Source organism: Neofelis nebulosa, chromosome 8 (assembly GCF_028018385.1).
Source record: "Neofelis nebulosa isolate mNeoNeb1 chromosome 8, mNeoNeb1.pri, whole genome shotgun sequence".
NCBI classification, from domain to species: domain Eukaryota; kingdom Metazoa; phylum Chordata; class Mammalia; order Carnivora; family Felidae; genus Neofelis; species Neofelis nebulosa.
In genome coordinates, this window is record NC_080789.1 from 65,713,405 (window position 1) to 65,726,407 (window position 13,003).

The 13,003-nt window shown below is 55.3% G+C and overlaps 1 protein-coding gene across 2 annotated transcripts in view; it reads left to right on the forward strand.

Moving 5' to 3' along the window:
* Nucleotides 1-13,003, forward strand: part of FAIM2 (Fas apoptotic inhibitory molecule 2) — a 33,825-nt gene that overhangs the window by 10,629 nt on the left and 10,193 nt on the right. For both annotated transcript variants that reach the window (XM_058742848.1, XM_058742849.1), the window contains 6 exons: nt 2,871-2,921; nt 3,271-3,310; nt 3,821-3,858; nt 4,340-4,427; nt 4,705-4,800; nt 6,508-6,561. In XM_058742848.1, coding sequence (XP_058598831.1) covers nt 2,871-2,921; nt 3,271-3,310; nt 3,821-3,858; nt 4,340-4,427; nt 4,705-4,800; nt 6,508-6,561 — 367 coding nt within the window. The remainder of the gene's footprint in view (nt 1-2,870; nt 2,922-3,270; nt 3,311-3,820; nt 3,859-4,339; nt 4,428-4,704; nt 4,801-6,507; nt 6,562-13,003) is intronic.

Consider the following 13,003-nt stretch of genomic DNA (forward strand, 5'->3'; position numbering starts at 1 on the left):
TTAAGCTCACACAATAGGAGTGCAGAGCTGGGCTATGAATGCGAATGTCAGGCTCCAAAGCTGCCCTGTAACCCCCAGGTCATGTCCCTCTGCCCTTCCTGTGACCTCTGGTCTTGAGGGTTGAGGAGCTGTGGACCAGAGAGGAAAGGAGACAGGGCCCTTGCCCTTTGGAAGCTCCCAGTCTGGCGGGGAGACAGGACCCACACCCAGGACACACATAGACAAGGCTATTATCATTATTATTATTGCCCAAGTGACTGACCAATGACTCAAGTGAGACCAGAAGAGAGCAGATGCTGGAGTGTTTCTCAACTGGGGCAGGATGTTTCCACTGTCCTTCGCTGGCCCCCGATACTAAGAACCCCTCAATCACTGTGACAACTGTTCCACATCACTCGAGACCACTGAAGAATAGGAGAAGGTGAAAATGGAGGCGTCCTATTTGCCAAAGCCAGTAGGCTTGTCTCCACCTCTCCATCCCTTATTCTTTTGCCTTTCATCCAGAAGTATTTAAAGGCCACCTAACCATTGCCAGGCTCCCGCTTAATGGTAGGAATGCAAAATGAGTAGGTTGCTCCAGATGCTATATCCGGGTGGGGGTTCAGATGAACAGGCCTGGAGGGTGTGAGGGTGCAGGCCTTGGTTGAGGAATGTCCGTGGTGCGTGGAGGGAGCCCCTCTAACCCAGGCCTCAGGCTTCCCTGCCAGTCGGTCCTTTCCAGCAGGAGCAGAGTGTGGCAGGCACATTGTAAGGGTGCAGAGAGGAGGAAGAGCGGAGTGCAGGGAAGGGTGGGCCAGGGAGGTAGGTTCAGGGAGGCACATGAAGCAGGGCCTTGCCAGGTCTTTGGTAATTTTAAACAAGGAAGTCTCACGGTTGGATCTGCCTGTAGCTTGGAGGGTGGAAGGCAGGGGTGGCAGCAGGACCAGATGGAGAGAGGTGGCCCCACCTAAAAGGGTGGTATTGGGCATGGAGAGAAGGTGACAGATCTGAGAGCTGCCTGGGTAGGAGGATTGGCAGGTCCAGGTGATTAATCGGGCGAGGCTGGGTGAGAGTCAAGGATGCTGAGCTCTCTGTTTGGGCGACTTGGACGTGCATGATGTCCCCTGCACTAGGAGACACAGGAGCAGGGGCAGGGAGAAGGGCAAGTTCACTCCTAACCTGTTGGGTTTGGAGCATTTCTGAATGGCCATGTCTGCTCAGTAGGCAGTTGCATATTCAGGTCTGGGGTTGAGAAGGAACACGTAGATCAGAAACGAGGGTGTGGGAGCCATGAGCATTTGCCTGCTAGGGGGAGTCCTGTGGATGAGCGAGCCCCCAGCGAGAGCATGAAGGGAGACAGCCTGATGGGACTCTGTGTCAAAGGGACTGGGCAAATTTAGATACTCTGAAGGAGATTGGGAAGGAGTGGCCAAGGAGGTAGGAGGGGACCCGAGAGTGTCATCTTGGAACCGGGGGAATAATGGGAGGGATCCAATGTGGAAAAGTTAGGCAAGACAGGGACTGACAAGTATCACTTGGACTCAACAAGGCCACGGGGATGTGGCAAAGCCAGCTGTCATTAAGTGGGGCTGGGGCTGAGTTTGTGGGGTTGGGGAGCAATGAGGAGATGAAGAAGGAGACAGTGAGTGAGGACGACTTTTTCAAGCAGCTTGTCTGTGAGGGCGGATAAAGTGGAAGTAGCTGGAACTGGGGAAGACATTGGTTGAAGATGGAGAGCGGTTAAGGAGGTTCGTGTAGGAGGAGAGGTGCAGGTAGATGCTAAAGGTGATGCTATAGAGATAGACACGGCGGGGCCATTGAGGGTGTGGGGCCCAGAGTCCAGGCTGGGGCGATTGGCCTGGGATGGAAGGACAGAAGAAAGGGATACTACGTTTGCCAGTGGCAGGCAGGGGGCCAAGGGAGCTCCACGCCATCTCAAATCTTTCTGGAACACACCAGGCCAGACCTTGCAGGAGCGAGGCAGCCCGGGGGGTTTGCAAATGAGGGAGGATGGTTGGAATTGCTGCTCTGGGGGATAGGTGACAAACTGAGAAGGGAGGTGGGCGAGGATGGCAGGTGCCATGTTCAGGGTCCACCGGGGGCTGGAGACCATGCATTGGCGGTGGCGTCCACGTAGGTAGGCGTGAGCATGCCCCTTGGGTCCTCAGCCCCTCATCTTCTACCTCCCGGACTGGCCGTCACTTCCACTGCTCTCTAGAAAATCCTCGATCTTCAATCCCCGTCTCTGGGGTTGTGCCTGAGTTCCCTTCCAGTCTTCCACTGGACATGGCCATCTGATCCAGAAATTCATACCACAGGTACCTTCTGCCTGTGCCAGGCGCTGGCAGGACAGATGAGGGCCCTTCACCTGATTCACTTGCAGCCTAGTAGGGTAGACCACCAATAAAGTAACAAGATTATTACATGTAGTGAGAAAGGTGGGAGGGGACTGAAGGAGGCAGCGTGGGGCAGTGGTGATAAATTAGGACTCTGGAGCAAGAAGGTATGAGGATTATATTAGTCTTCATAAAGCACCTGGAACTCTGCCTGGCACCTAGAAAACACCGTATACGAGCTTTCTGTATGAAGTATTGGGAGTGTCTGGGAAGGCCACTTTGGATTGGGTGGTCAGCTGTCCATGACACCCAAGACTCCATGTTTCCAGGAGCAGGCTCACCCAATTCCCATTCCTGGCTTTTGGAATTGTACCACCATCCTGCCCGTTGCCAGGTTCTAGGACGACCAAGGTCTTAAACACCGTTCCCCCGACCCAATCATACTACCTGGTGCCTGTGGACGGCAGGGTGGGGGGAGCAGAGAGTGGAATGAGCAGGGGACTGGGTGGAGGGGCCTCAGGGGGCACGGGCTGACTGCCCATCTGTTTCTCACAGTGCTGTGTTCTTCGCCACCTATCTGACCCTGGCCTGCTGTTCTGGACCTAGGTATGTGATGGCTTGAGGAACAACTTGTGGGAACATGAAAAGAATCTCGAAAGCTCTGGCCCCAGTCCTGCCTGCTGCCAGTGTGCTGTGAACTTCTGAGAGGGCTCTACCCTCTGGGCTCCATCAAGCCTGCCCCTCCCTCCTTCCCTTGGCGCCTCTCAGGTGGCAACAGGGTGGTGTGGACCAACAGATGGGGGCACCTGGGGGTGTGGCTGAAGGAGGAGGCTCCAAGGAGTGGGGATGGGTTTAGGCAGAGGCCCCCCCTTCCCAGCTGCAGTGACCCAGCCCGTGGCTGCCGGCACCCCCCCCCCCCCCCCATCTCCTCTGAACTCGGTGGTTTGCCTTACAGGAGGCATTTCCCCTGGAACCTGATTCTCTTGACCATCTTCGTAAGTGACCTGGGGGTGGCTGGGGACAGATGCTGAGTGCACATAGTGGGAGGAGGAAGCGGGGGGTGCTTCCAGGGCCAGGAAGTCTGGGCTGCGGATGTCCAATGGGAGGTGACTGGTGGAGGCCGGGGTATTTTCACCCCCCTTCTACCACAAAGACATCCCACCCTCTCTTTCCAAATAGGCTTAGTCTCCCCCACCCTTTACTCCAGCCATTGTCTCTTTTCTTTGTGATGTTGTTTTTAAGAGGTTTGAATGTGGCATCCTGGAGCAATGGATAAAGAAGAGTAGGTCATAGAGAGGAGGGAAGAGCAGGGCTGCAAAAGGAAGAAGGGAACACAGCTAGTGCAGGCCCGTCGGGATGCTCCTCACCAGGCCTGAGTTGTGGAAGTGAATGTGTGGGGGCGAGGCTGATGCAGAGTTGAGGGGTGTGCCCAAGGAGTGGAGGCCCAGACTGGGCCCCCAAAGGCTGGATTCTGGAGCATTCCCTCATCCTGCTTCTCCTTCCAGACCCTGTCCATGGCCTACCTCACTGGGATGCTGTCCAGGTAAAGGGGACAGGTGGAAGGGGACGGGCCACTCTCGGAGGGGAGCTGCCCCTGAACACACCCCTTCAGAGAGCGTTCAGGGAGGGTGGAGGTCCAGGCAGGCAGGAAACACTGGCCTGGAGCCCTCTTCTCGCACACTCCGTTGAACAGTGATGGCAGGACCTGGCCAGGTCAGGGGGTGGAGGTGGGGAATGGAGGAGAGCAAGATGACCTCTCTCTCAAACTGCAGCTTGAGAGACCCCAGCCTGGGTGGTCACACTACTCCCTGTAAACCTCCCTGGCACCAGCATAAACCCCTCTCCATCTTCTGCAAAGAGGAGTTTGAGTCTAAGCATGCTGGGGAGGGCAGAACCCAGGAGAGAGGCTGGGGGCCAGAGGTTGAGGGATCAAGTCTCCACAGAAGGCGGTGGGCCTGGGAGGAGGGCGGAGGGAAACCAGGACCCCTGCCTGAAGCTGAGCCCCCCGGCCCTGTGTCCTGCAGCTACTACAACACGACATCTGTGCTGCTGTGTCTGGGCATCACGGCTCTCGTCTGCCTCTCAGTCACCGTCTTTAGCTTCCAGACTAAGGTCAGCTCTGGGGCTTATGGGTGGGACAAGGCCTATGGGATGGGGGGCTCCAAGCTTGGGTCCCTGGCTAGGGAGGGGGAAAGGGGTGTGTAGAGTCTGGGAGGCCACTTGAAGGAGGGGAGGAGGGGGGACGCCAGGTTCTAGGTAGGGAGCATAAGACAGCAGCCTGCTGTTTAGGGCTCAGCCTTCTGGCCAGCACACCACCCAGCAGGGGTCCCCAGGAGTGCCAAGCCACTCTGTGCCAGCCCAATGGCTCACACCTGTCCCATCCCTGCAGTTTGACTTCACCTCCTGCCAGGGTGTGATCTTCGTGCTGCTCATGACTCTTTTCTTCAGTGGACTCATCCTGGCCATCCTCCTGCCTTTCCAATACGTGAGTCCCCGGGTCTCCCAGTGGGGCCCCTGGGGAGGGAGGGAGAGCCCCACCTCGCCCAAGGGTGCCATTTCCTTCCCACCTTCCAGGGAAGGCCCAGAGCCAAAGGCCCACAGCTTGTCATCCTGTCCAGCCCTCCTGGCACCTGCCCTGAGCTGGTTGGCAGTGTAAGCAAACAAACAAGGAGGCTTTTCTTGGCAGGCGTGGGCATCTGCTCACACCATGAGCCACATCCGGCTTCACCTTTCTCATCCTCCCCTCTAAGGGGGAGGTGAGGCCGAGGGAGAAGCCACAGCACATTTAAACCCTGGGCCAGGACCGGAGCGCAGGAGCTCCATGGCGCCACCAAGCCCAGAAGGGCCCTGAAGAAGGACCTCCTGGGGCCCATGAGGGATCAGCCAAGTCCAGGGGGCCAGAATCTGGCTGGCCAGGCAGGCAGGAGGTGGGGCAGTGGGGGTCTGAGCATACCCCCACCCCATTACGGTGTCCATGGGGCCAGCCAAATCTAAGCTGTCCAGCCTGCACTGGGAAATGCAGCTTGGACGGCACAGGGCTCAGGGGTGACTGAGGCAGTCAGTGTGCTGCAGGTGGAGAAGGGGCAGACCAAGGGCATCACAGGAGGGGCTTGAGGTTTAATCCTGGGAACCCAGGGGATGAAGCTATTAGACTCCTGCTAAGGGCTCAGTGCTTGTACCCCCGCCCAGGACTCCTCTTAACCACCTTTGGTGCATGGTCCCCCCACTGCCCCTTTTCTGCCAGGCTAGAAGTGGCATTCCCCACTCCCCCTTCCCCCCACCCCATCCTGCCCAGCCCCAGTCCGCAGGGTATTGGCTCCAAGTCCAGGACATCAGGATTGGTTCTGGCATTTCCTTGGCAATTCCCAGGATCCTGTTGACGAAGGGAGGGGCCGGAGCTGGTCTGGGGGCCCTCTGTGTATCTAGGATGGGGGAGAGGCAGTTATAGCAAGTGGCTTCCAAACTTCAAAGAACCGTTTATTGATCCAGGTCAGGCTACTGGGATGCCTTTGTTTCCAAGAATCTTCTGGGGGAAGGCCCCGTGGAGGGAGGCATGGCTGAAACCTGCAGGGTTTCCACACCCAGCTGGGTGCCCCGGAGACCTAGGGGTGGCCAAGGTTGGGAAGGGGCACTGCAAGCAATCGCATCATGAACAGCTGGCAGGGATTCCATAGGATCCCCCATCCCCCCATCACACACACACACAGACCTCTGAGCCCCTTACGCCTCCAGGCAAAGCTAGGGAGGGAATTCCCCTACAGAGGAACAGACAGACCCCACGTAGGACAGGGATGAGTGTGTCTGCCGGGGGGGGGGGGGGGGGGGGCAGGTAGTGGCCTGAGGCCAGACTCAGGCAGGGAGGACAGCAGGGGTTCAACAGGTTGAGTCTCCCTCGACCAGCCTGAGTCCGGGGCTGTGTATGGAGGGAACACCAAGTACATGTCAGCTGGGAACTCCCCTGCCAGTCCCTCCCTGATCACTGTTCCCTGGGGCTCCCCAGACGCACCCTGAGCACACAGAGAATCAAGGACCCCTCTCTGTCCTGGGGCGTCTTCCGGACTGCTGGGGAGGGTTGGGAGTTGCTGTGAGAGAGGGAACCCACCAGGGAGGTCTGTGCTACATCCCCCGGTCTCTGGACTGAGCCCTCCTTTGACGCCTGTCACCCTATACCCATTTTGTATCTGTTCCACAGGTGCCCTGGCTCCACGCTGTGTATGCCGCTCTGGGAGCAGGCGTGTTTACGTTGGTGAGTGTGGCTCCCTGGGGGCCCCGCCTTCTCAGCCTCTGATCACCTCTCCAAGCCCCTCCACTATCCCCGTCTTCCTCATGGACCTCCTCCCTGACACCTTGTAAAGCTCCTGTGGGCAGGTCAAGGCTCAGCGCTGCCTTCAGGGAATGCTCTCTGGTTTCTGAGATACACCAGCTTATCTGGGCAGGGGAGAAAGAAGGTGGTAACAGGATTGGAGCTTTAGACAGAGCTGAGAAGAGGCACCCCTAGCTCCTGGGGAGGGCCAGTGCTGCTTGCAAGGGTGAGAGATTGAGGGTGCCCTGGCCACAGGGACTAAGCTAGTCATTGCTCTCCTAGGGAAAATCTGGGAAGGCTTCTTGGAGCAAGGGAGATCCCCAGTGGTCTTGGTTGTTGTCACCAAACTGAGAGTGTTGGTGGTGATGATGATGATGGTATTTATTGAACGCCTCCCCCCACCAACAAGCTCTCCATGTGCATTTAACCCTCACCATGACTCTGTGAAATAGCTTCTGCTGTAATCAGGTTAAGATGAGGAACCCGAAGCTCAGAGCCTAAACGACTTGCCCGAGTTCACACAGCATCCTAGGAAGCAGGGGACCAGAGTGACAACCTGGATGGTCTGGCTGCAGAGCCCCATTCTGGGTATGAGGCTACGTGGGGAGGAGCTCGGGACGGCCCCAGGGAGATGCCCAGGAGACAGGAGGTAGCCAGGGATAGACATCTGCCTGGAAGAGCCCAATACAGGCCCTTTGCTCAGGTGGGCACCTGAATGTGATGGTGCTCTGGGACCCGCCCAGGTGGGCAAGCTCATCTCGGTGACCTCTTCTCAGGGGGCACACAAGGTAAACACCAACACCAGCAGGAGGAGTGACCAGACCCTCCTGTCCCTCGTTGGAATGTTTTAGTGCTGAAGGCACTAAAAAGGGATCTAGTGAAACTTCAAGCCCTTCCTCTCGTAGATGAGAAAACTGGACCACAAAGAAGTTAAATGGTTTGTCCTGTTTCCTGGCAAGATGATGGCATATCAACTAAGTGTGGCCTTGGTCAAGGCTAGGCTGACCAGTTTCTCCCAGTTTACCCAGAACTTTGCCAGTGTGAACACTGAAAGTCCCACTGCTTGAGGGAACCCCTAAATCTCGGGCAAACCAGAAAGGTCACCATGCAGCACTAACTTCTCTTGGCTCCCTCACCAATACTCTCTTTCCTCCAGGCAGGACCTACTTAAAATAAGTTCCAATGAGGGGCACCTGGGTGGTTCAGTCAGTTGCACCATGGACTCTTGGTTTTGGTTTAGGCCATGATCTCGCGGTTTGTGGGTTTGAGCCCCGTGTCGGGCTCCGTGCTGACAGTGCAGAGTCTGCTTGGTATTCTCTCTCTCTCCCTCTGCCCCTCCCCCTGCTCTCTCTCTCTCTCTCTCAAAATAAATAAACATTAAAAAGTTCTTTCAATGAAAAGGAAGGGGTGGGGAATAAGACCAAGAGGAAAGAGAAATGCAGGGTCACATGGGGGGAAGTGAACCCGGGAGGCTTCAGAGGACAGTGTTTGCCAGGGACAAATGGAAGAAGAGGGGTCAATGTGCAGGGCAGAAGGGGAGCACGGCGAGCATCAGTGGAGAGTAGGGGAGTTTACTTGGCTTCCTGTGGATCAGATCACAGCCAGTATGTCAGCTAAGCAGGAAGGCTGTACATACAAGGAAGGCTGGATGAATAGTAATCCCTTAAATTTGTTTAATAATCCCTTGTGTTGTTAAAATAGTAAAAATAATCCCAGCCATCTGTTCCACCCTTTACATTTTAGAAAACACTTTCACACCTATTACCTCATTGGATCTCCACCACAACCCAGGGAAGGAGGCAGCACTGATGTTATTAAGACCTGCTTTCCCCATCCGAAGCCCTGGGTGTTAAGAGTTGGCAGATGTGAGATAGGACCCAGGTGTCCTGTGCCCAGCCTGGTGCCACTTCCAGCACCCCTGTGGTCCCCCTCAAAGAAGACAACTCCTATTAGCTTGGATTTGGGAAGAGGCTGGAAGTTCTTTCCAGCAAACCCCCTGTTCCACCCCCGCCCCGCCCCCATCAGTATTGGCCTTTCTACTGGACTATTCCCATTAGCATGGAAACAGGCTATAATTTCTTCTATCTGGAAACACACACACACACACACACACACACACACACCACTCTTGACCCACATCCCTTTGCAGCACCCCCATTTAGAGCAAAAATCCTTATAAGGGAATCTACACTGATGATAAGCTTCCCCCAAAAGTAATGCCTTCTTATGAAACCTTTGTAAGCTAAAATGGTATAAGCGAAGAAGCAACTAATGTCTATGAAAAAATTTTTGAGTATCCCAGCCCCCCTCCAAAATAGCCTCTCTTAGGTTTTTCTGCTACCTTAGGACATATCTTGCTGACATGATGCACAAAATAGAGATAAAACACAGATGCTCACAGACACCGCTCAAAACTGTGGCGGCTTGATGCCCAGATGCTGGGTGTAGTTCCCAGGGAAGGAGCTCCGGGGTGCCACTCGTTGTCTGGGGTGCATGCTGCCTCTATCATTGGGTGTGCCGCCTCTATATAACAGCTCACTGCAAAGCAAATACTGAATGCTACCCCCCCCCCTGCCATTTTTTTTGTAAAAGTGAAAATCCTCTTTGGATTTCTTTTGGCTAGCGAAATCAGGTACTACCAGGTCTTTGGTAAAAATGAAACAATGTAACTCAAACTTTCAGAAAGCAAGGGATACCTGTATTTCCAATTTGTCTCCTCCTTTCTCTCCTCCCAATCCTTCTCGAATTCTCTCACCCTGTTAATGCTCTCAGCGGGATCAGCAGTGGTCATTTCTCAGCCCTCATCTTGCCAGACCCTCAGCCTGTTTGATACAGTTGCTCATTCCTCCACCCAGAAGCACCTTCTTCCCTGGGCATCTTGGCCACCAGCTGTCCTGTCTTTCTCCTGTCCCCCTGCTCACACCGAGGACCATAGGGCCATCAACTCCTCTCTTTCTACACTCACTCTCTACAGGATCTTTCAAGTCAGGATCCTCTCAAGACTTTGAATACCATCGTTTATGCTGATGGCCCTACAGTTGATCTCCAGCCCAGAATTCCAGATTCGAATTTCCTATTGTCCACTCAGTATCCGCATTTGGAAACCTAATAGGCACCCCAAACCTGATATGTCTGAAACTGAGCGCCTGCTCTCGCTGAACCCCTGCTTCTCCCACAGCCTTTTCTCCATCTCTGTAAATGGCAACTCTGTCCTTCCAGTCATTCAAGTCAAACGCCCTGCTGACATCCTCCACTCTTCCGCTCTCCTCACACCCCACTTCTGGCCCTATAGCAAATTCTATCGGCCCCACCTTCTAGGCAGAATTTGACCACTTGTCTCCACCTTCATGGCTACTCCCTGGTCCCCCTCTTGAATTGCCACCGTGGCCTCCCACTGGCGTGGCCCCCACAGTGTGTGCTCAGTGCAGCAGCTCGGGTCGATCCTGTTAAGTGTGAATGAGGTCACATGTTTCCTGTGCTGGGCCTCCAGGGATGACTTCCTGGGCCTGCAGGTCCCCCCTGACCTCACCTCCTCCCATGCCCCCCACCGCCTGCTCTGGTGCAGCCATGTGCAACGCCTTGCTGCCCCTGAGCACGGCAGGCTCACTCCCAGCCCGGGGCCTCTCCACCTGCAGATGCCTCCATCTGTCCCCTCGGATCCACTCACAGTTCCCTGTGTCCCCTCCTTCAAGTGTTCGCTTGATTTACAATCCTGTGTGACTGAGCACACACGCACGCACACACTGCCTACTCCTCCTCCCTGCTTTATTTCTCGCCACAGCACTGTTCATCCTTTTTTTCTGATTTGTTTGTTGATTGTCTCCCTCCAGCAGAATGTAAGTTCCTTGAGGGCAGGGGTTTTTGTCTAGCTTGTTACTTCACTGCATCCCCAGTGCCTGGCACCCCTTTGATGTTTATGGAACGAATAGGTGCCTGAGAGGCATGTCCGAGGGGCCAGGACTGGCCGAGATGCTGGTCAGAGCAGGGAAAGAAAGCCTCAGTTGCTCGGTGAGTCACAGGGGAGGAGGAACCACGGTGCCTAATTAGCTGTTAATGTCTCATTAGGGCTCCTCCTCCAGATTATGTAAACAATGGCCAGGAGCACTTGTTCTGAATCTCCCAGCTCCACCTCCTGACCTTGTTCACCTGGGCCAAAGGAGGGAAGACCTGCACAGGTTCCCTGGGGCCCCTGGGGTAGGGGAGAGCCGAGGAGGGCCCTGGATTCACTGCCCTCCCTCCTCTGAGTTTTAGGTGGACAGAGGCCATCAGAGGCCCAGCCCCACAAGAACAGTCTCCGGGCCCTTCCATGAACCCCAACTCAGAAGGCCATTGACCTCAATCTGACCCTACTTCCTGCATCAGTTCTGTCCTGTGGAAGCTGTGGTCCCCTAGCTCCAACCCATCCCCAGCACCCAGCACGCCCAGTCTCTTCATCTGCCCATCCCGGCATCTCCCACCCTAGCCTGTGGAGAATTCTTAGCACCACGAGGGGCCCTCCCAGCGACACACTCAGAGCATCCCTGCCCAGCTGCCACAAGGAGGGTGGGTGAGAAAGGGGAGAAGCCTCAGAGGAGACCCCAGACCTCCAGCGAGGACCCACCCAATGCTCCCAGCCTGGGCCTTGGAAGGGCTGTTAGAATTCAAATGGTTTTTCTCTCCTAGATACCTTAGCCCCTCTCTGACAGTCTCTACCATCTGTGAGGGCAGGGCCACTGAGCTGGACTAGGCTGAGATCAGGGGTGGGGAGCCCAGGCTTCTTAGGGCCGAGGTCCAGCCTTGAGGAAGAGGCCCCTCCTAGGCCTCACCCATCCAGCCTTGGTGCATTCTCAAGAGGCTTTGGGTTTTCTGCCTCACCCCTATCTCATACCCCTCACTGGGCACCAGACCCAAATGCCAGTAGAAGTGGGTGAGTCAGCCCGCAGGTACCTCAGGGCTTATCCTCCTGACCCCACTAGTGCCCTCTCCTTCGGTGCTTTTTTTATAGTGGCTTATGGAAAGTCAGGCGGGGGAGTATGAGGGCTTGGCTGGGTGAGATGATGGGGCAAAGTGGAGGGGCTGGGACAGAGCAGGAGGGTTGGGGCAGGGAGAGAGAGCGGGTTGGGCCAAGGGCTTGGCCAGCAGGTTTCCCGCTGTGGCTGAGCCTCAGTACTTGTGTCCTTCTTTGGGGAAGCTAGGATCTCCCAGCCACCTAAACCGGGAAGCCAAGCCAGGAGACTTAGGAAAGAAACTAAGCATGGGACTTTGGAAATTAGGCGACAAGCCCAATACGAACAGAACTGTCCCCTGCCTGGCCTGGATGGATTGGAGACCTGAGAAAACATCACAGTCTGTGTGTGTGTGTTTTAATGTTTATTTGTTTTTGAGAGACTGAGCATGAGCGGGCGAGGGGCAGAGAGAGAGGGAGACACAGAATCCGAAGCAGGCTGCAGGCTCCGAGCTGTCAGCACAGAGTCCAACGCGGGGCTCGAACTCACAAACTGTGAGATCATGACCTGAGCTGAAGTCAGACACTTAACCGACTGAGCCACCCAGGGGCCCCTCACGGTCTCTGTGTTTTAAGGAAGATTAGCCAGAAGCTGTGTGGGTAGGCCAGAGCCTGAGAGACCAGTTAAAAGACCACTGCAGGCAGAGTGCCAGAGTTGGGGACAGGGTGGCAGGAAGAACAGGTATGTTGGTCAGTACTGGATGCTTCAGGGCCTGATGGTGTTTGGATGAGTGAAGCTGAGGTAGAAAGATGCTTTGTAGGTGTTGGCCCTGCCCATGGGGAAGATACATACAGCCCTCTGTCCTCAGTCCCTGCAAGAAAGGAGTGTTGAGGTGAGTCCTTAGTGCTGGCAGGGACCTATTTGCGCTGAGGCCCTGAGACAGCATGCTCCCCACCCCACACGCACCCTCGTAAACCACACACACACACACACACACAGACACACACACACACAGTGTTAGCTGCCAAGCTGGATGAAAGCCCCATTTTCCTGACTCTCAGTCCAGCTATTCTTTCGACTCTATCTCCTTGTCCCATTTCACAGGTGGGAAAATAGAGGCCAGAGATTTCCTGCTGCTTGACTCCCTCCACAGCAGAAGAACCCAGGGAGGCTTTCTCAACCTTTGAGATCAGGCTTTCAGCAGTTACTTCCATCCAACCCCAGCAGAGAATCTGTGTCCCTGATTCCCCTGACTGGCCTAGGCCAGCCGCACAGCATCTGGAGGATTCTGGAAAGAGACTCCTGTTTGCCCCCGCCCCTGCTTTTTTACTCAGGGCTGTGATATATGCCCTACCTTCTTCACAATTAGAGAAACACTTTGAAAAGCAAAAATGGCTACCCAAACCCAAGGCAGGGGTATCATTTTATTTTAGACTTACCTTTATTTCATTCAGAGCTCA